Source organism: Diospyros lotus, chromosome 14, assembly GCF_014633365.1.
Source record: "Diospyros lotus cultivar Yz01 chromosome 14, ASM1463336v1, whole genome shotgun sequence".
Taxonomy (NCBI): domain Eukaryota; kingdom Viridiplantae; phylum Streptophyta; class Magnoliopsida; order Ericales; family Ebenaceae; genus Diospyros; species Diospyros lotus.
The window spans coordinates 19,454,688-19,478,185 of NC_068351.1; the positions used below are offsets into that span (position 1 = coordinate 19,454,688).

General features: G+C 37.3%; 2 protein-coding genes across 2 annotated transcripts in view; both read left to right on the forward strand.

The window, feature by feature from the left end:
- Positions 1 to 1,426, forward strand: part of LOC127789793 (serine/threonine-protein phosphatase 2A 65 kDa regulatory subunit A beta isoform-like) — a 29,195-nt gene extending 27,769 nt beyond the window's left edge. The window contains exons 10-12 of the mRNA XM_052318790.1: positions 359 to 498; positions 580 to 646; positions 1,080 to 1,426. Of these exons, the coding sequence (XP_052174750.1) occupies positions 359 to 498; positions 580 to 646; positions 1,080 to 1,199 (327 nt within the window). The 3' untranslated portion in view covers positions 1,200 to 1,426. The remainder of the gene's footprint in view (positions 1 to 358; positions 499 to 579; positions 647 to 1,079) is intronic.
- A 12,430-nt stretch (positions 1,427 to 13,856) lies between these two features.
- LOC127789782 (uncharacterized) lies at positions 13,857 to 17,443 on the forward strand. Its single transcript, XM_052318771.1, has 3 exons — positions 13,857 to 14,578; positions 14,792 to 15,709; positions 16,463 to 17,443. Exons 1-3 carry the CDS (start codon positions 14,047 to 14,049, stop codon positions 17,269 to 17,271), a joined length of 2,259 nt encoding a protein of 752 aa, XP_052174731.1. The 5' UTR covers positions 13,857 to 14,046; the 3' UTR covers positions 17,272 to 17,443.
- Positions 17,444 to 23,498: the final 6,055 nt, after the last annotated feature.

A 23,498-nucleotide genomic window follows, 5' to 3' on the forward strand; every position in this document is an offset into this window, starting at 1 on the left:
AATTGGTTACCTAACAAAAATTAATTTAGTCTTTTTCCTGCCACTTTGTGATTGTTATAAGATGCCTGACACTCTGAATTTGCAATCATGTTAGGGATGTCTTACTAAGTTGCAAAATAAACACTTAGGTATTTCGTTTCAGTAGTATGTGTTTGATCTGTGAATTACAAATATTTAACATGTTAGGGCTATAGACGCACAACATTATGCCAGCCCATACAAGTAAAAGTTATGCTAAACTATGTATATCCTTTCTGAAAAAATAATACCGTTCAGCTGTCATTCCTTTCTGAAATTAATGAATGCATTTTCAATTTTGTTTCCCTGTCATTTAATAAATCTCACACTCCCTTAACAGGTTCTGGACATGATTAACAACCCTCATTATCTCTATCGGATGACCATACTGCATGCAATTTCTCTCCTTGCCCCTGTGATGGGCTCCGAAATTACATGTTCCAAACTTCTGCCTATCATCATTAACGCATCAAAAGACAGGTAGTTTAGCCACTGTCTAGGGATTAATGTATCCTTTTAATGATAAGCTGGACTGCTTGGCCTGAGTACAACTTATTACAGGGTGCCTAACATCAAGTTCAACGTGGCCAAGGTGCTGCAATCTATTGTTCCAGTAGTTGACCACTCTGTAAGCAGCTACTTCCTCGGCTGGTTTGTTATCAATTTAAATCTTTGAACTCTGATGATCATCTTGCATAATTAAATCAAGTTTTCTTCTTTTAAATTAGTGAACGACCCCGTCCCACCCACCAAAAGAAAAAGGACGGGAAATGAATAAAAAGAATTGCACATTTTATGAAGCATTTCTCATTTGTCTAGAATTCATGATTGATCGACCAACTTTTACGTTGGTTATATTGTATCTAACTCATCCACCCTCTTTTGCCCGGCCCGTCCTTGGAACCGATTGTAAATGGGAAGAGTGCCTTGAATACTACGAACTGTTGAGGGGATTACTCAATCCCAGTCAATAAGCTAATGGATTCAAGGCTTGTGTTGCACAATTATGAAGCAGATGTTGAGGCAGGATTTTGTTGGGAACTAATGTTTCAACTCTGCAGGTGGTAGAGAGTACAATACGGCCCTGTTTGGTTGAGCTGAGTGAGGACCCAGACGTTGACGTGAGGTATTTTGCCGGCCAAGCACTTAAAGCAACCGACCAGGTTATGATGACTAGCTAGATTTACTCTACTCTTTATATAATTATTAGGATGGATTCAATTTTTGTGAGCTTGTATTCTTCCTTACATATGTCTTCTGTAAACCAAATTTGAGTTCCTCTGGATGTTTTTGCTGGTGTTTTCTGGGAAACATGATTTTTTATGCGAATTGACATTTATATGTTATCAATTCGCGGATCAAAGTTCGCTGAACACATGCTGATGCCGCAGATCTGTTTCATTTTCAAGCTAGAGATAGTTTTTCAAGTTTTTTTAAATTTTGAGCTTAACAACGACTACTTAAAATATTCTTGGGATTTTGCCATTTAAAAGTTTAAATCCACCTTGTATTTGATTGGTTTGGCTTAGTGGCTTAGTATACCTTATAATAGGTAGAGAGACTTGAGTTCATACAAGAATTTCTAGGGCGGATGGGAGTTAGAGAGGAGGTTGAATGGGTATTTTACTTCTCTTAGATTTCCATTCGTCTATCATACATTTTGAAATTATAACCATAAAGAGATGTAATTATACTTGCAGCCAGCCGGTGAAAGTTTGTGAACAAAAGAAATAAAAATGGGAACGAGAGTAAGAAAATTGCAAGAGAAACTTCTCTCTAGCGTAGCCATCCGTAGAAAAAGAAAAGAAATCAGGATCGTGCTACATATACATATAGGCTTACACACAGTGTTACACATGTATAAAATAACTAAAAAACTCCACCCATTTATCGCCTCCTCTTTGCCATCTCTCCCTTGTTCGTGGCAGATGAAGCTTCACCCGCATTTGGGATGAAGCGATCGGGCTTGATCGCTCATCTTTATTTGTGATGAAGCTTGGGTTTCATTGCACATGAAACTCGATCAACGCGAGGCGATGGTGGCAAGGCCATGAGGATACAATGGCGAGGCAACAGTGACAACAATGATGCATTGATGGGGCGGCGGTTGTTGGAGGCTGCCACGGGAAGGGGCAGAGAGAGAAGAGGGGAGGCGATCAAGGGCAAGGATGGTGAATTTGCAATTGGGTGGGGTATTTTTGTTATTTAAACATGTTTTTGTCAATTTTTTTGTACTAATAGCATTTCCCAATACATAAGTGCTAGGCTGCGTTCAGATTTTATACTGCCCAGTACCTTCCCTAGGTACATTTCCCTATCTTCTTCTTGAATTAGAATTATCACAATTTAAATTCAAGTGTTTGGATGAATATAATAAATGAGAATTTCAAATGCAACTATGATGAATTTATTAATTTTTAATTATAAAAGCATGATAAGAAAATTATTAATATGCAAATAATTTTTTATTGAATCATGCTAGATGTATAACCATTTTGTACATCTTGGGCTACATAAGGGGGTATTATGAGCAAAATATCTCTCGCCTCACATGCGTCTCACACGCTCATAAGGGACTTTTTTGTTATTGATATATTTTTATGTAACCCAATATGTACACAAAAGTGTACCAATAGCATTTTCCTTTTTTTGTTAATGATTCAAATATGGGTTAGATTAGTCATGGATCCATTGGATCCAAATTCGACAAGTAATGATCCCCTCTAGATCTATTTTCACTCTGATTGAAACTTAGGATCATAGATCAAATCCAACTGGATCTCTTGAACTAAAATCTAATCTTAATCCATATTTTTTTAAACAATTTTATTTTTTGTACAAACTATATATATACATAGACACACATTATTTATAAATTATTTAGATGTTATCTCCAAAATTATTTAGTACCAAAGGAGGAGATTCTCATCTAGGTCACCTAGAGACTCACCCAATAATTTTCATCCGGGCATTAGTTTTTGGAAGAGTGATGATAAGTCTCTTGAAGACTCTCTAAATACAATATTGGTTGAAACATGTCAACTAACATCCGAAATTGATGCCTTGAAACTCAGAAGAAACGATCTCGAAAGATGTAAATATTCTTCATCTATTAGCTTCAGTTTATATAAGTAGGGGTGACGTCACATTCTCTAGGTAGTAATAACTCTTACACAAGTTATCTAAATATTTTTTTATTTTTTAACTTAGACTGACTTAAGTATTAAAGAGCTTGCACGAGAGACACCTTGCACCTTCAACTATTTTCTGTCTTGCAATTTTTCAAGGACTTATAGTCTCTCAAAGGCTGAAGAGTCTCTCATAGTTACAAATTTATTGTTATATCTCAGCAACAAAAAGAATATTTTTTATTATTTGACATATAAGAAGTACTTTTTAAATATTAGCTATATATTTCTACTATATATTGCATATGTCTGTGCATGTGTATATATGTGTATGTAAAACTATTTTCTTGGAAATAAAGAGAATTGAATTTAATGGAATGAAAGGAAATAAAGACAATTGATATTTTTCCCTCTTTTGGGTAAAATATTTTTGTTTCATAATTTTGCTTATTCAAAGAATAGAAAATAGGTAACTGAAAGGGAGACACTTACTGTTAGTAGTGTTGGTAAAAGAGATGACAAGAAGAATTGGATGTTAGCATAACATGTCTTACTTTGGAAGACATGGAACCTTATATTTGGTTTAAGATTTAAATTTTAAACACTATAATTTTGAAGATATTTAACAAAATATTATAGTTTCAAATTAATTAACAAACTATTAAAATTTCTCCATCATGATAGTCCTTGCTAGAACATAGCTAGAGTGGAAAATCGACTTTTGCATAGTGTTGCCTTTTATAGTAGCAAGGTGTTTTTTTTTTTTTTTTAATTGTTTGTGTTTTTCACACTGTTATATTTTTTTAATCACACTAATTGAAGTAGCAACAACCTTTGTAAGACACAACTAGCAAAGGTGAGTTAAGCTTGTTACAAAGCAAAAATGCACTTGGTTAGAACCACAGCTAGGGCAAAGTCACTTACTATTGCTAGGGGCGAGTTACTACATGACTCGTCCCTCATTATGACAGTATTAACATTAACTATAAAACTCTATGACACATGACAAAAATGTACATAAACCTTAATAATCACAATCAACAACCAAGAAAAAGATCGCTAACGAATCCAATATCCAGCTATTTACTATAAGAACATCATATCAAACTGTATTTGTTCGACGTCAAATAAATTTAACATATCAAACATGTCTATCAAAGCTACAAAAGCATCCATTGTCTGTAATATACATCTAACGAAACACCCACCCAATGTCTCCTATATATATATCTAACCATAACACATCCAATGTGTCCAACAACTTCTCTCCAATATACATATTACCAAAACACATTGAACATGAAACAAAAAAATAAGAGCATTAAACGTTCAAGAACACAGAAGTAAAGGTGTGTAAGCTTCTTCTGTCTCTATGGAGAAAAAGCAACCAAAAGGTCTGGTTGCATAACTCGTGGTTTATATTGATACACCTTTAATGGTGACTAGTGTTATGGTGCCCTTAGCAGTGATTGTTGCTGCAGGGTGGGAAATATATATAGCTTGCAATGATTGCCCATATAGCACTAAAATCCTCTACCTTCTCCTCGATGCCATCATGGACCAATACCTCGATCTTTGTCTAAAGTGATATCGGGAGTTCATCATGGTTATCCTTACACATGTATGAGAAGCCAATTTGTAATTGCATTATCATGGACAACTAATAGGTGTCTGATGTAATCCCTTAACATCATTGTGCAAGTCTCTATTTGCAGCTCAAATATAATAATAAAATTTATTTGTCCAGAAAGAATCGTCTTCAAGACTCAGAATTTTACAAAATATGAAATCATTGAAGGACATAAGACATTCATCATGCAAACACTCTAATACTTAAATTAAGTTCTTAGACAACAAAGAAAAAAAGTATAGAACTCTTGAATTGATAACAAGTGACTTACCATTTTAAAATGAGTATTTTTTTTATTTATAATTAAGTTATTGAGGGAGTTTGTGATAAGTATTTTTAATATTTCAAGATTCATTAGGGTTTGGACTACTATAAATAATCATTATCTTTTATGCAATTCATGGAAGACCTTTCAAAGGTAGATTTGCGCTTTTGGTTATGTGGAAATATCTCATAGGAAATGGAGACTTCTAGGTCTCCCGAAAGATGAGCTTACAGAGTCTATAATGGATCTCCCAGAGACAATCATCATGAGAGGGTCTCTTGAGTCTCTTTCTTTTACTTTTATTCATTGTTTTCTACCTTTGGGCTTGTTTTGGATGGGCATTTGTCAATTGGCTTTGATTCATTACACATCACATGTGATGAACCAAAGATAATGTGTGTCATCACCACCATGTGCATCGATTGAAAGCAACATCTCCTCCAACTGGTATAATGACTAAGTCATATCAACAAGGACCATATACAAATCAATGTTAGGCCCATACATGATATCCAACCCTATTGCTAACATCATCTGGCTGCATTCTTGTACCATTTATAGAAACAAATCAGAGATCTAACGAAAGATATCACCTATTGGGTTGTTATCAATGAAGATATCAAAATGATTCATACCTCATGTGTCTCATGTATTCTATCAAAGGTTTTTCATTTGATCAATTTGAGGAAATCACCAATTATTGTTATAGAGTATGATAATTCACTTGGTATTTGACACACCCTTTGAGAATAAAACACTTCCCTATTGATGCTAATGAAAGCGCAAGAAATCATGTTTAAAGAACTTATTGTCATTTGAATGCAAAGATATTTAAAATAATATTCTACTTTTATGAAATGAATACCAATTTGAATTGTATAGATATCAATAAAGGAATTTAAAATATAATACCCAATAGAAATCAAGCTTTCAAATTAATGTGCCTTAATTAATAATCAGCACCCACTTAATGATGAAGTCATGCTTATTTATTTTGAAATTAAATTAGAATTACATTGTTTAGGCTTGTTTTTGAACTCCAATACATCAACCATATTTTCATTTATCATTATTCTTTTTGCAAAGCATTTGTTCAACAAGAAAACTAAGCCAACATATCACACATTAAAAGGGAGAAAAAGTTATCTTCAAAAGTACTCATGAACAAAATTGCAACATAATACATTTAATGGGGGGAAATAAGGGACTATACCTTGAAAGTTTTTGACCCTTTAGATTTGGAGAGAAATTATCGTAGGGCCTTCATTGCCCTCTTCTAAATAGGAGACTACTTTTTAGTAAATTCACCCCCCCCCCCCCAAGTACACTTCTGTTTCTTCTTCCTTTATTAATAAAAATATAAGAATATTTAGTTCCTTTTTCTTGGGTACAATAAATTATCAACATAAGTTCATAAGTTTGATGGCTCACTCTAAATCTTCTAGTTTTATTGTCTAGTCTTTTGATTTTCTTCCCATTCTTATCATCCTTTGAACATGAATAATTGCAATAAGCTTACAATATCACGTCTATGAACACTATAGTTTAACACTTTAACAAACAAATTACTTCACATTATTAACAATACCTATATATAGAAAAAGATACTTGGATTGAATCATACACTAAGAAAGTTTTGTTTGCCAATGAAATGGTATCCCCAAAACGTAAGAGAGCAAACCCATACATGCAAATCTTTTGGCCTTCAAACTCACATTTGTTCATTATGTTTTAAAGTAATTTTGATGATGAAAAACTTAATTTTGTTTTGGAATTTGAAAATGATAATAGTATATGTTTACACCTTGCAAACTAAATATTCATGACTTAGAGACACAATTTTTGTTCTTAACAAGCCATATAAAATTTTCATTGAGAAATACTAAATCATGAAAAATATCTTTATATCCCTTGAAAAGTATTTTTGCTAAAATGTGTTGAATTTTTGTCAAAGTTTATTCTTCAAAATCACACTTCTTAAAATGAGTTAGTGAATAATGTACTCTTTCCTTACAAATGTCAATTTTTTCATACTTTTGTTGTATGAAATTTTGAAAGATCAAAATATTTTGACTTTCTAGATAAATTTGTAACATCCCGCATCGAGTGATAAGAAAGACCGGAACAACTTCTCAAGGGGTCACCCATCCCTAAGCTTCCCTAGCTCAAACACGCTTAATCTAGGAGTTTTTTTGCCTACATTCAACCCAAAAGGTATCCAACTGGTGTTATTTCCTTCTTTACTTATCTTCGATATATACTACCATTATCTAGGCTTTTGGGGTATTACATTCTCCTCCCTTGAACACATGACGTCTTCATCATGCGACCTTACAACTGGTCCCAACTCTCCCCTGTCCAGTGTCCCTGGTCCAGTACCCCCAGCCTTGGGCTAGTACCCTAGTCTAGTACCCCCAGGCTTTGGCTAGTACACGATCCCAACACACGGTCTGGGTCGACTCTGATACCACATATAACATCCCGCATCGAGCGATAAGAAGGACCGTAACAACTTACCCTGATGGGCCTACACAAACTTCCCAGAGAGTCATTCATCCCTGAGCTTCCCTAGCTCAAACACGCTTAATCTGTGAGTTCTTTTGCCTACATTCAGTCCAAAAGGTATCCAACTGGTATTGTTTTCTTCTTTACTTATCCTCTATATATACTACCTTTCTCTGGGCTCTTGAGGTATTACAAAATTAGTCGACTTCTTTTGTCCTTTGATATAAATCAGTCGACAATTCTTAAAATTTGTCGATAGAGAAAATTCATGCTCTCAATCCAAGTGTTTTTAGTTTAAATACAGTTGATAGTGATTGTATAGTGTCACCTTTCTTACCAAAAATGTCGACTTTATATGCTAATATGTCGATTTCTTTTTTATTCAAGTTTACTTCTTTTTAAAAAAAGTCAAGTATTTTTTAAGTTTTGTTTGAATTTTCAAATGTTTTGAAAGAAACAATTGATTTCTTTATCAATCTATCGACATTTTATATTTTGACATCCTTAAAAAGACTAGTTTTCAGACATTTAATGTGGGGCAATGGTCATTAAATTGAATTTAAGTGCTCGGCCAACCATAAAGCTATAAATAGAGCATAAAGGATCTTGTGGGAGAACTAATGAAGAAGTGCATGTGCTCAAACTAATATCTCACCTTACATCTCTCTAAGCTTTCAATTTTGTTTCAAAGACAAAGTGTATTTCTTGCAACATTTGTTGTATGCTTTGATTCTTATATTTGTGCTTTATTGTAACTAAGAGAGTTATCTCTTAGATCACCATTAATTGTGTTGTTGCAAAAAATACAACAATTAGAATTTGTGATGCGGGAACACTGGAGCTACAACAGAGCAAGGTGAAGAGCTGACAGTTATCTACTTGTGGAAATGTACATCAGGTAACTTCGGTCTCTGATTGTGTTGTTGCCAAAAATACGCAGGGATTTCTCACCTGTGTATGCTCTCCGATGCTTAAGTCAGTACGTGAGAAAAAATAGTGTAATAAATAAAAGAGGCAATTAACGAATAAATAAAAGAAGCAGTGAGTGTGGCCTAATTCTGATGGGTTTAAGAGGAATCCTCCCTTAGAGGACTAAATAGTCTAGGGAGTCCTTTGGGAGAAGATGGATCTTACGACGAGCTCTCGAAGCAGGTTCTTAGCCTCTATTAGCTTGCCTGGGCAAAATCTTAGGGTGACAGAAGATGCTTCTAGATGTTGTCTATTACTCTAAATTAGGTATGATATCTTTGAAATTACATCCCAGTTGTGCAATTAATTCATTCGGGAGAAGTTGCAATACGACTAATTAATTCCACCCTACTTAACTTAATTAATTACATACATATTATATAATTAATCAATTATACTCATGCAATATACATATGTTATGCAATTCAATTAGGAAATGGCAAGGATCAGGGCGTGGGGCCCATCGAGTATTTTGCATGTAGAAAGGACTTGCAATTGAATATTATATGCAATTGAATACACTTAGATGCATTTAAGCTGTATATTTTGGATGGACTTTGCTTGGTGGATTAGGGAGACATGTGTAACACATAGGAAATAGGCCATTGCGCGGGGCCTTTATGGCACTTTGTGCTTGAGGGATGGCTTACGGTCATTTATATAAAAGTATGATATAAGTACGTGTATATTATATATTTATCCTAGGTGAATTGTAATTGAAGGCTATAGGGGACAAGCCAAGGAACCACAAACGTGGGGCACCATGGGCACTTGCTTGAGGAATTGGATTGCATATTACTTGTATATTATAGAAGTATTGTAATTAGATGGTGGCAGCATGTGTATTGCTTGTGTGTGGAAGGAAATGGTGGCATGGAGCACACGTGGCTAGATGAGAGGAAGCTAGGTGGCTAGAAACAACCCAAAAGAAAGGCCATGCGGCCACGGGGCTAGCGGGAAGTTGTCGGGAAGGAGAGTGTTGCTCTGCTTGCTATGCCGAGAGGAGATTTACGTTGGGGAAGGAAGAGAGTGCCGAGAGAGATGCAGCAATTGTCGGGAGAACCATGCTGCCTTAGAGAAGAACCATGTTGCAATGAGTGCCGAGAGAAGAACCAGGCTGTCGAGAGGAGTTGCCGCAAGACCCTTTGTGCTGCCACCTTGCCAAGAAGAGTTGTCGCAAGATCCATTGCCTTTTATCGCAAGGATGCGTTGCAGCAAGGAAAATCCCTATGTTGCCACAAGGAAATGTATTGTATTGCCGTAAGGAAAATGTGTTGCCAGGTCTTACTGCAATGATGTTATCTAGTTTTGCTGCAAGGATATTGCTGAGAGGATTGGGTCTTGCTGCAAGGAGGTTGACGAGTCTTGCAGTCAGGATATTATCGAGAGGATTGGGTCTTGCTACAAAGAGGTTGTTGAGTCTTCCTGTAAGGATATTGTTGAGAGGATTATGTCTTGTCACAAGGAGATTCTTGAAGGTTGACAAGTCTTGCAGCCAGGATTGTAACGACCCATTATTGGGTTTAGAATTTTAGAATGATATATTAACTTATTTTAGTTATTTTATATAAGTTGAGCAAATTTGATTCTTAATGTTGAAATAGATCTATGGGCTTGTATGTATGAGTTTAAATTAAATGGATGGGATAATGAGTTGGGCTTCAATTTATTTAAGGCAAGTGGGCTAAGAATTGGGCTTGGGCCTTTAAGGAAATAGAAGATGGGCCATTTATTGGGCTTAAGCCCAATACAAAAAAAAAAAAAAAAAAAACCATCTACGCATCATTATTTCCCAACCCCCATTTCTTTTTCTTCTTTCACCTTTTCTTTCACTTCTTCTTTATTTTTTTCACTCCCTCTTTTACTTCTCCTTTCTTCTTTCACTCCTCCTTTTACTTCTTCTTTTTCCTTTACTCCTACTTTCTTCTTTCACTTCTTCTTTTACACCTTCTTTTTCTTCATCTTTATTTCCTTTTCTTCTTCTCCCTCCCGACTTCTTCTTCTTCTTCTTCTTCTTCTTCTTCTTATTCTATTCTTTTTCTTCTTCTCCTTCCTCTTCTTCTTCCTCATCTGATACGCATTCTTTTTCTCCTCTACTGCTTCTATTCTGTTAAATTTTCTGTGGCAATTGGAGCTTCTGTGCGGGTGCTTCATCTTGATTTATTCATCCTCAGGCAAGTATCCCTTCTTCTTCTTCCTTTATTTTTCTCCCCTTCCATGTATAGCATTTCTATTAAATTTTTTTTTTATTATCTACATAGTATAAAAATTCCTAAATATTGTGAGTCTATTTGATGTCTCAAAAGGGGTTTGATTCACCCCAATATTATTCTGTGAATGGCATTTTTCGCCTCCATTATGATGGGAGTTTGTTCACCTTCATTGCTCATTGTAGTATATTTATTGGTATATCTTATATGTGAATGATGTCTGGATAATTAATGTCTATACCCGAATGTCCCATGAAATTGTGGAAAAATATCAAGTTAATGTGTGAAAAATTCGGATGCTATAGTACCATACAGTACCTATACAGTATCTTGATACAGTACCTATACAGTATCTCAATACAGTATCTCGATACAGTACCATACAGTACCTATACAGTATCTCGATACAATACCATATAGTATCTCGCTATAGTATAATACCGTATTCGTACAGTATACATACAGTATCTTGATACAGTACCTATACAGTATCTCAATACAGTACCATACAGTACCTATACAATATCTCAATACAGTACCTATATAGTATCTCGATACAGTACCATATAGTATCTCGATACAGTACCATACAGTACCTATACAGTATTTCGATACAATACCATATAGTACCTCGCTATAGTATAATACCGTATTCGTACAGTATACATACAGTATCTTGCTACAGTACCATACCGTATCCGTATAGTACCCCGCTACAGTACCCATCCGAAAATTTTTATTAATATTAATTAAACATTTACTTAATGTATTAGAGCGATTGTATGGTGGAAAAATAACAATTTTTGCCATAACATTCTTCAATGGTATTAAATGTATATTGAGAACGAGAATTTAAATTTTACATTGCTGGTAAATGCATACATGATGCATACATGTACATGATGCTCATATATATATATATGTTCTTAGCGCACTTATTATTTTGCGCGGAAATAAAGGGTACCCTAGGAGCGCCTGATGCGGGACGAGGTGGCCATAGCCCGGCAGGTTGTGCTCAATACATTATGTGTTGATTTACTGATATGATGATTAACGCATATTTTGCATCGTGGCTTATGAGCCTATGGGACTTATACTTATGATGTATGCACTTGTATGATTATACATGAACAAAAATTTGAAATTTATAATTCTATGAGATATGATTTCCGACTTCTATAATTGAATATTGATATGAAGTCGTTGTACACTCCTCTCGGTATCATCATGATTTCTCTTTCTTCATACTGCTCCTTTGTACTAGAACTTGCTGAGCCTTGTGGCTCACTTGATCTTCTTATGCCATTCCAGGTAAAGGTAAAGCAGTCATTAAGGGCGAGTCCAGTGGGACTACAACCCAAGGGTAGTGGTGTACAGAGGCACTCAACTCGGAGATCCTAGTTGCGTTTTGGTGAGGAAGATTGATGAGATTTTAAATTGTTGTTTTACATTAGAGCCTTATATTCGGTTTGTATGGCCTAAGAGCCTAGATGTATCAACATTGGTTTGTAACGAAAGTTATTGATATTCCGCTGCGTGAAAATAGATAAATGTGTGTGTTTATTATGAGGTATTGTTCTATATCATCCTTGTGATGACCTCCTTTCGAATGTCCTATGCTAGCAGGCACATTCGGGAGTGGGCCCTTACAGTTTTGGTATCAGAGCGATTAGGTATAGGAGTGAGGAGAGTCTCTGTACACTTAGGATTGGTGGGTAGAGTAGATGTGTGTTTAGTAGTCTAGTGAGACTAAGTTAAGATGGAGTACTAAAAGGTCTTTTGGTTGTACAGGAAATGAGTGGACGTCGAGGAAGGCCGCCGACACGAGCCCGAGGCAACCGGGCAATTCTTGCTCCAGGTCATGATCCCATTCCGGAGCCTGCACCTGTACCTAACCCTACACCACCCCCAGCATCGCCTACTCCTACAGATTCAGTGGCAGAGTTGCGCCAAGAGGTTATTGAGTTGAGGGGCACGATGGCTTCCATGTTGAGGCATTTCGAGGAATTCATGGCCCATCAGGGCAGGACAGGACAGGCGCCGCCGGTAGCAGGGAATGAGCCAGTCTTACAAGAAAATGTTAGTGGTCAGACGTCGAACCCAGTGCAGCAGGAGGTCGAGCCTCAGGGTATGGATGGTAATGCTGGCAGTCAGTTGGTGAGGAACTTCATAGCACTCAGGCCATCAGAATTCAGAGGGGGAAACAACGTTCTGGTTGCAGAAGAGTGGCTGATGGCAATAGAGAAACATCTGCGGACCATAGGATGCACTGATGCACAGAAGGTACAGCTGGCCACATACCTATTTCAGGGAGCAGCTGAGAGGTGGTGGGAGACGGCCAGACTGCGATTCAGGAACAGGGAGCCATCTTGGGCTGAATTTAGGGAGCTCTTCAACGCCAATTATTTTCCCGCCTGGGTTCGTAGCCAGAAGACATACGAGTTCATCGAGTTGACCCAGGGCAACATGTCAGTGGCTCAGTATGAGGAGTTCACCTCCCTAGCACGCTTTGCCCCCGAGTTAGTAGACACTGATGAGAAGAAAGCGACCAAGTTCTTGAGAGGGTTACGAGTGGAGATTCGATTTCAGCTGGCAGGTGCGCAGTTCACTGACTATTCTACACTGGTACATCGGGCATACATCATTGAGAGGGAGAGGAGCGAGCTGAGAGCAGCCCTGACAGCTTCTAGGGGGTCAGGCTCAGCCCAGGGCCAGGGCAATGACAGGAAGAGGAAGGGTGCACCAGGGCCTTCGAGAGGCACGCCAGACATCCCCCCATGCAAGACATGTGGAAAGAGGCATCGTGACCCATGCCGCTACGACAGAGGGGTGACATGTTACACTTGTGGTCAGGCGGGGCACATACAGAGGGACTGCCCTCAAGGGTCAGGTAGAGCAGGTAGCCAGGAGGTGACATGTTTTAAATGCGGGCGCAAGGGCCATAAGGCCAACGTTTGCTCAGTGCCACCTCAGCGAGGAGGCCAAAGGCCGGGGTATCAGAGTGATAGATCTGGGCAGAGGCAGTCAGTACCTAGACTTCAGGGGATGGCACCATCATTGGCACTACCATCAGGACAGAGCACCGCAGATGCTGATAGACCCCACATCTAGGGGCGAGTGTTCGCCTTGACTACAGCTGAAGCAGAGCAAGGGAAAGACACAGTGCAAGGTATCTTATCCTTATATGATATTGATGTTTGTGTTTTATTTGATACGGGATCCACACACTCTTTTGTTGCACCTCGGGTGGTATGTCATATTCCAATTTCCAGTACATTGTTACCATATTATTTGATTGTGACTACTCCGGGAGATACGAAAATGGTGGGTAGTGAGGTGTATAGGGATTGTAAAATCATGGTGCACGATAAGGAGTTTCCGGGGAATTTGGTGGTGCTAGACATAAAAGATTTTGATCTTATTTTGGGCATGGACTGGCTATCCCAACACTATGCTAAGGTTGATTGTCGGCACAAGGTAATTCATTTTGAGTTGCCTCATCAGCCAATTGTTGTGTATAGAGGCATTAAACCAATGAGCTCCACACCCTTGATTTCGGTGATGAAGGCGGAGAAATTAATGCGACATGGTTGCGAAGCATATTTGGCTTTAGTGACGACTGGTAATGAGGACAAGATGGAATTGCCAGATATTCCGGTGGTCTGTGAATTTCCCGATGTATTTCCTGAAGAGTTGCCAGGATTGCCGCCATCGAGGGAGGTTGAATTCTCTATTGACTTAGTACCAGGTACGCAGCCAGTTTCTAGGGCTCCTTACAGGATGGCTCCAAATGAATTGAAAGAGCTAAAGGTGCAGTTGGAGGAATTGATTGAGAAGGGATTCATCCGCCCGAGTGCCTCATCTTGGGGTGCTCCAGTTTTATTCGTGAGGAAGAAGGATGGATCCATGAGATTATGCATTGACTACCGGCAGTTGAATCAGGTGACGTTGAAGAACAAGTATCCCCTCCCCCGTGTTGATGACTTGTTGGACCAGTTACGTGGAGCATCCGTCTTTTCGAAGATTGACTTGAGGTCTGGATACCATCAGGTGAGGGTCAGAGAAGAAGATGTAAAGAAGACTGCTTTTCGCACTAGGTACGGCCATTACGAGTTTGTGGTCATGCCATTTGGGTTGACTAATGCCCCGGCAGTCTTCATGGATTTGATGAACAGGGTGTTTAGAGAGTATTTGGATAGCTTTGTTATAGTGTTCATTGATGACATACTCATCTACTCGCCGAGTTTGGAGGACCATAAGACCCACCTTAGGCTGGCATTGCAGAGGCTGAGGGAGAGGCAGTTGTATGCCAAGTTCAGTAAGTGTGATTTTTGGCAGCGACAGGTTGACTTCTTGGGACACGTAGTATCTGGTGAGGGTATTTCAGTAGACCCTGAAAAAGTGAAGGTAGTGATTGAGTGGCCACAACCGACTACAGTGACCGGCATCAGGAGCTTTTTGGGGCTAGCAGGTTACTACAGAAGATTCATTGAGGGTTTCTCTAGGCTTTCCTCTCCTATGACAAAGTTGACTCGGAAGGGAGTCAAGTATGAATGGAACGAGGCTTGTGAGCGTAGCTTTGAGGAGTTGAAGAAGAGGCTAACCTCAGCATCAGTATTGGCTATTCCTAGGAGTGGAGAGACATTTTCCATCTTCAGTGATGCGTCACACTCAGGTCTCGGATGTGTATTGATGCAGGATAGACGAGTGAATGCCTATGCCTCGAGACAATTGAAGAAACATGAGGTGAACTACCCTACCCATGACTTGGAGTTAGCGGCAGTAGTGTTTGCTCTCAAGATTTGGAGGCATTACCTTTATGGAGAGAAGGTGGAGATTTATACTGACCATAAAAGTTTAAAGTACCTTTTCTCCCAGAAGGAGTTGAACATGAGGCAACGTAGGTGGATGGAGCTTTTGAAGGACTATGATTGTGAGATCTTGTACCATCCGGGGAAGGCCAACGTGGTGGCCGACGCATTGAGTCGCCGAGGGGCTTATATGGCGGCTATGAAGACCCAGGAATGGATGCTTTTGAGTCAGATGGGGGAGTTATCTATCTCTGGACCCGAAGAGAGACCTACGGGGTATTGTTCGTACCTAAGGGTACAACCTGATGTGATGGAACAGATTAGGGTACAACAATCACACGATGTGAAGTTGGCCCAGATCTTGGCAGATGTGGGGAAGTTTTCCCCAGTGGGTTTCAGCCAAAGGGGCGATGGGATGCTACTATTCCAAGATCGGATTTGTGTACCAGATGATGCGGAGATCAGGAACGAGATTTTGGCAGAGGCTCATAAGTCCCGCTATACGATTCACCCCGGCACGACGAAGATGTATCAGAATCTACGGAGGCAGTTTTGGTGGGATGGTTTGAAGAGAGATGTGGCAAGATATGTATCCCAGTGTGCAGTGTGCCAGCAGGTTAAGGCAGAACATCAAAAACCAGCAGGTCTCCTACGGTCGTTGCCCATTCCAGAGTGGAAGTGGGATAACATATCCATGGACTTCGTGTCAGGGCTACCAAGAACAGCGAAGGGGTGTGATGCTATTTGGGTGATAGTAGACCGTTTGACGAAATCAGCCCATTTCCTACCGATTAAGAAGACTTACCGTTTGAACCACCTTGCGAAGTTATATGTGGAGGAAGTGGTGAGATTACATGGAGTTCCCTTTAGTATCGTGTCGGATCGGGACCCTCGATTTACTTCACACTTTTGGGGAGCGTTGCAAGATGCTTTGGGGACGAAGCTAAAGTTTAGTACCGCGTTCCACCCTCAGACAGATGGACAGTCAGAGAGGACCATCCAGACATTAGAGGACATGTTGAGGGCATGTGTGTTGGATTTCCATGGTAGTTGGGATGATCATCTGCCACTAGTAGAATTCGCTTACAACAACAGTCACCACTCTAGTATTGGTATGCCGCCTTATGAGGCACTTTACGGCAGACCGTGTAGATCACCCATTTGTTGGGAGGAGATTGGAGACAGAGCATTATTGGGGCCAGAGATTGTTGAGCAGACATCAGAAAAGATTCGGATTATCAGGGCTAGAATGAAGGTCGCACAGGACCGACAAAAGAGCTATGCGGATAAAAGACGTCGAGACTTGGAGTTCTCAACTGGGGACCACGTATGGCTGAGAGTGATGCCCATAAAGGGCGTACGCAGATTTGGGGTGTCGGGGAAGCTTAGTCCTCGCTATATTGGACCGTTTGAAATCTTGGAACGAGTTGGCCCTTTGGCCTATAGGTTGGCCTTGCCACCACAGTTAGCTGGCGTTCATAATGTCTTCCATGTGTCCATGTTAAGGAAGTACGTGTCGGATCCCCAGCATATCATCGACTATCAGACTATAGAAGTCAAGGAGGATGTCACATACGAGGAGAAACCTGTTAGTATTTTGGAGCGGAAAGAGAAAGTGCTACGAAATCGATCGATTCCATTTGTTAAAATTCAGTGGCAGCGTCACTCTTTAGATGAGGCTACCTGGGAGCGCGAGGAGGAGATGAGGTGTCTTTTCCCCCAGCTATTCGAGTGACCAGACAGGAATTTGGGGACCAAATTCTTTGAAGGGGGGGAGAAACTGTAACGACCCATTATTGGGTTTAGAATTTTAGAATGATATATTAACTTATTTTAATTATTTTATATAAGTTGAGCAAATTTGATTCTTAATGTTGAAATAGATCTATGGGCTTGTATGTATGAGTTTAAATTAAATGGATGGGATAATGAGTTGAGCTTCAATTTATTTAAGGCAAGTGGGCTAAGAGTTGGGCTTAGGCCTTTAAGGAAATAGAAGATGGGCCATTTATTGGGCTTAAGCCCAATACAAAAAAAAAAAAAAAAAAAAAAAAAAAACCATCTACGCATCATTATTTCCCAACCCCCATTTCTTTTTCTTCTTTCACCTTTTCTTTCACTTCTTCTTTATTTTTTTCACTCCCTCTTTTACTTCTCCTTTCTTCTTTCACTCCTCCTTTTACTTCTTCTTTTTCCTTTACTCCTACTTTCTTCTTTCACTTCTTCTTTTACACCTTCTTTTTCTTCATCTTTATTTCCTTTTCTTCTTCTCCCTCCCGACTTCTTCTTCTTCTTCTTCTTCTTATTCTATTCTTCTTCTTCTTCTCCTTCCTCTTCTTCTTCCTCATCTGATACGCATTCTTTTTCTCCTCTACTGCTTCTATTCTGTTAAATTTTCTGTGGCAATTGGAGCTTCTGTGCGGGTGCTTCATCTTGATTTATTCATCCTCAGGCAAGTATCCCTTCTTCTTCTTCCTTTATTTTTCTCCCCTTCCATGTATAGCATTTCTATTAAATTTTTTTTTTATTATCTACATAGTATAAAAATTCCTAAATATTGTGAGTCTATTTGATGTCTCAAAAGGGGTTTGATTCACCCCAATATTATTCTGTGAATGGCATTTTTCGCCTCCATTATGATGGGAGTTTGTTCACCTTCATTGCTCATTGTAGTATATTTATTGGTATATCTTATATGTGAATGATGTCTGGATAATTAATGTCTATACCCGAATGTCCCATGAAATTGTGGAAAAATATCAAGTTAATGTGTGAAAAATTCGGATGCTATAGTACCATACAGTACCTATACAGTATCTTGATACAGTACCTATACAGTATCTCAATACAGTATCTCGATACAGTACCATACAGTACCTATACAGTATCTCGATACAATACCATATAGTATCTCGCTATAGTATAATACCGTATTCGTACAGTATACATACAGTATCTTGATACAGTACCTATACAGTATCTCAATACAGTACCATACAGTACCTATACAATATCTCAATACAGTACCTATATAGTATCTCGATACAGTACCATATAGTATCTCGATACAGTACCATACAGTACCTATACAGTATTTCGATACAATACCATATAGTACCTCGCTATAGTATAATACCGTATTCGTACAGTATACATACAGTATCTTGCTACAGTACCATACCGTATCCGTATAGTACCCCGCTACAGTACCCATCCGAAAATTTTTATTAATATTAATTAAACATTTACTTAATGTATTAGAGCGATTGTATGGTGGAAAAATAACAATTTTTGCCATAACATTCTTCAATGGTATTAAATGTATATTGAGAACGAGAATTTAAATTTTACATTGCTGGTAAATGCATACATGATGCATACATGTACATGATGCTCATATATATATATATATGTTCTTAGCGCACTTATTATTTTGCGCGGAAATAAAGGGTACCCTAGGAGCGCCTGATGCGGGACGAGGTGGCCATAGCCCGGCAGGTTGTGCTCAATACATTATGTGTTGATTTACTGATATGATGATTAACGCATATTTTGCATCGTGGCTTATGAGCCTATGGGACTTATACTTATGATGTATGCACTTGTATGATTATACATGAACAAAAATTTGAAATTTATAATTCTATGAGATATGATTTCCGACTTCTATAATTGAATATTGATATGAAGTCGTTGTACACTCCTCTCGGTATCATCATAATTTCTCTTTCTTCATACTGCTCCTTTGTACTAGAACTTGCTGAGCCTTGTGGCTCACTTGATCTTCTTATGCCATTCCAGGTAAAGGTAAAGCAGTCATTAAGGGCGAGTCCAGTGGGACTACAACCCAAGGGTAGTGGTGTACAGAGGCACTCAACTCGGAGATCCTAGTTGCGTTTTGGTGAGGAAGATTGATGAGATTTTAAATTGTTGTTTTACATTAGAGCCTCATATTCGGTTTGTATGGCCTAAGAGCCTAGATGTATCAACATTGGTTTGTAACGAAAGTTATTGATATTCCGCTGCGTGAAAATAGATAAATGTGTGTGTTTATTATGAGGTATTGTTCTATATCATCCTTGTGATGACCTCCTTTCGAATGTCCTATGCTAGCAGGCACATTCGGGAGTGGGCCCTTACAAGGATATTGCCAAGAGGATTGGGTCTTGTCGCAAGGAGATTCTCGAGAGGATTAGGTCTTGCCACAAAGAGGTTGTTGAGTCTTCCTGTAAGGATATTGTTGACAGGATTGTCTTATCGCAAGACTTATCTTTCGAAATATAGATGAGTATGTTTCGAAATCAAACTTACTGGCAGGTATGTTTCGAAACCTACTAAGGTGTGTTTCAAAATAGTGCTCACTGATTTGCAATTAATAAAACTCCTTTATATTTTCAAAAATTATTCTTTTAAACAACTTGAACAAGAATAACAACAAGTAGGAACGAGAAATCAAGTACACACAAGATTTATAGTGGTTCGGCACTTACCTACTCCACTACCTTCAAGCTTACCCACTTGAAGGATTTGCAAACCACAATCACTTTTACTAGCGATCAATGACACCAAGGGTTTTACCAAGGTTCACCCTAAAATCTTACACACTGAGTTTTTACGGGCTCAATTCAAACCTTACAACAAGATAAATAATACTTATCTTTTACAACCCAACAATTTTGAATATAATTAAAACACCTTACCAAATAGTTATAGCAAACCTATTGGTATGGAATGAGGAGAGCTTGAAGAAATGAGAGCTTTGGATTTGACTTGCTTCTCCTGTTAGTACCACAATGCACACCAAGGAATGATTGAAAGGAACTTCTTTGAGAGTTCATTAGAAGAGTTTTGTTCACTTGTGCTTGTGGCAAGAATCTCTTGTAGATGTGTAAAAATTGTGTATACTTGGGAGAGAGAGCCTTCTTGTCTTCAAAGAGCTTATATATATAATAAACGGATACACTTTTGACTAATTATAACCATTAGAGACAAGATAAGAAAGTAAATTTCGAAATATACTTATCAGGTTTCGAAACAACACATTTTTACACAGAGATTTCGAAACACACATAACATGTTTCGAAACATATAGCCTTTACAGCTGGATATGCACAAAGAGACAAAATGAGTGGAAGACTTCTCTTTAGAAAACAAAATGATTTGGTTTTATTCTCCACTTAAAAACATATCTGAAATTTGAACATCAGGGTATAGGTATAATTTCAAAAATAGATTATTAAAATAGCTTTTCAAATAAAGTGCAAAGACATGACAGATTTTTGAAATTCTTTTGACAGATACAAATGTTTCGAAATATGAAAAATAGGTTTCGAATACTTCAGAAACATATTTCAAAACATGTTGAACAAGGATACACTACTGACAAAGGTTTCGAAATATACTAAATATGTTTCGAAACATAGGCTTAGATTTCAAATAGATTTCGAAATACATCATATAGATTGAGCAAAACTTGAACTCTTTTTAATATACATCTTGAAACAAGTTTAGAAACATGGCAGACTGATGTTTTGAAATATGGAAACTATGTTTCGAAATACATCATATTGAAGAGCATTTCGAATAAACACTACAGAACTATGTTTCGAAATATAAAAACATAGTTTCGAAACATGATGAGATAAAAAAAGGATTTTTAAAACATTTGACCTTTAGCGCCAAAACACTAATCATACATGTTTCAAAATATAGAAAACTTATTTCGAGATATGAGATTTTCATAGGATTTTTCATTAACCACATTTTCTCATATACCAAAAAATATGATACAACAATCATCATGTCCATACTATTATCCATAATTAAAATATCATCCACATAAATGACTAGGAACACAATGTCGCTCCTACTAGCCTTCTTATATACATATGGTTCATCCAGATTTCTCACCTAACCAAATTGTTTGATCTTGTGATAAAAAATGATGTTCCTGATAGGTTTGAAATGCTATGGCATGCACCCAAGAGAGAGGGTGAATTGGGTAATTTAAAAACTTAATAGAACTTGAAAAACTTTTTGATCCAATTGAGGTTTTAGTGATTTAAAAACATAAAACATATAAAGTGACAAATGTAAAGCTTAAAGAATGTAAAGCAAGAAAGATGAATGACACAAAATATTTATAGTGGTTTGGCTTAAACCAAGCCTAATCCACTACCTTAACTCCTCACTAAGAATTTTAAACCAATTCACTAAAACCTCCTACTTGAACCCAAGTAGACCATCTAGTCAAGACTAGGATATACAACTTCCTACACTTAAGGTAGGCCCTCTAGCACACTTGCTAGGAAATCAACCTCCTACTTACAAAAGTAGGCCCTCTAGCTATACAAATTAAGAAATACAAGAATTGAATAATAAAGAGAAGATCTAAGAGATATATCTCTTAGTTACAAGATATGTTAAAATACAAACAAGACTTGAATGAATTGATACAAATTAAAATCAAAGCCTTGAAGAGAGAAAAATGAAGCACAATCAATATAAATACAAATGAGTATAAGATGTAAGCTCAAATCATTTTATTTTCATCCATTCGTCTCTTCTAGATCATCATTGATTTTGTATACATAGACATCCCAAGAGCTTCAAGAGAAAACTAGCCATTTTGAGCCGTTGAAATTTAAAAAACTAGCTATTGGAAGCTTTCTGCGAATTAATCAGTCTATAGATGACTTAAATCGGTCGACAGATTTAGTTTGAGGATTCTATTAGTTGACAGATTGAAGGCATTAGTCAATAGATGCAGGGGTTAGTCGACAGATTGAAAGCATTTAGTCGACAGATTGTTATATATATATATATATATTAGTTTGTGCACATAAATAAACAAGTTAGCTTCCAGAAGAAGTGGTTCCTTATTTTTGCTAAAGTCTTGGACTTGGCTAGTGACAAGGGTTCAAAACGTGAGGGCCAACAACTACACTTGTTTTATTTTAATCAAATAAAAATACAACACTTCAAATATCATCAAGAAATTTATCACATGTTTTTTAACATTAAATTGCTCAAAGTAATTTTCATTCAACATTTTTAATCAATTAAAAACACAATATTCCAAAATTCGATAAGAAATTTATCACAAGATATTTTGGCATTGGATTTAATTTTCATTCAACAATTTTGATCAAATAGAAATATAATATTTCAATTGTCATCAAGAAATTTATAAGAAGATTTCAGACATTTAATTGTATGATGAAATTAATTTTGGTGCTTAATAAATCATATAAAAGAAATTTAAAGCACCAAGTGAATGAAAATTAATAAAGTAATTCCATCATAAAATACAATTGAATTTCATCACTAAAATCATGTCAAAAACAAAAACATCAATCTATTATAAAGAGCATGCATAGTCTTTTGCCTTTGAAAATATTTTATTTCATTTATCCAATGGTTCAAAACTAATTTTGTAAAAAAAAAATTATTTAGGAGATTCTTTTAAATCTTAATACTTGTTTTTACAAATCTCCATATATGTAATTCATTTGGTTTTAATTTTCACAAAGGTATTTAAAATTGGTTTTTGTTTGAAAACCATATAGTTGACTTAAGATATAAATAATTTATTTTTCATCATCAAAACCAACACAAGAGTAAAATATTAGTTCCAACTCCTCGATGTTTGCTTCAGACAGTAAATCGATCTCTTCAACAAACACACTTGGCGTGGATCAGTAAACTAAAATCCACATGATTGTTTCATATAGATCTCTTCTTCAAAAAATTCATTCAAAAAAGACGTTCATTTGCCAGATCTCATAGTCATAGTAAGCGATAATAGCTAACATCATTCTGATGGACTTAAGCATTGCGACAGGTGAGAAAGTCTCATCATAGTCAACTCCTTGACACTGACGATAGCCCTTTGCTACCAACCGAGCTTTATATGTGAAAACCTATCCATCAACACTAATCTTTCTCTTGAGGATCCATTTA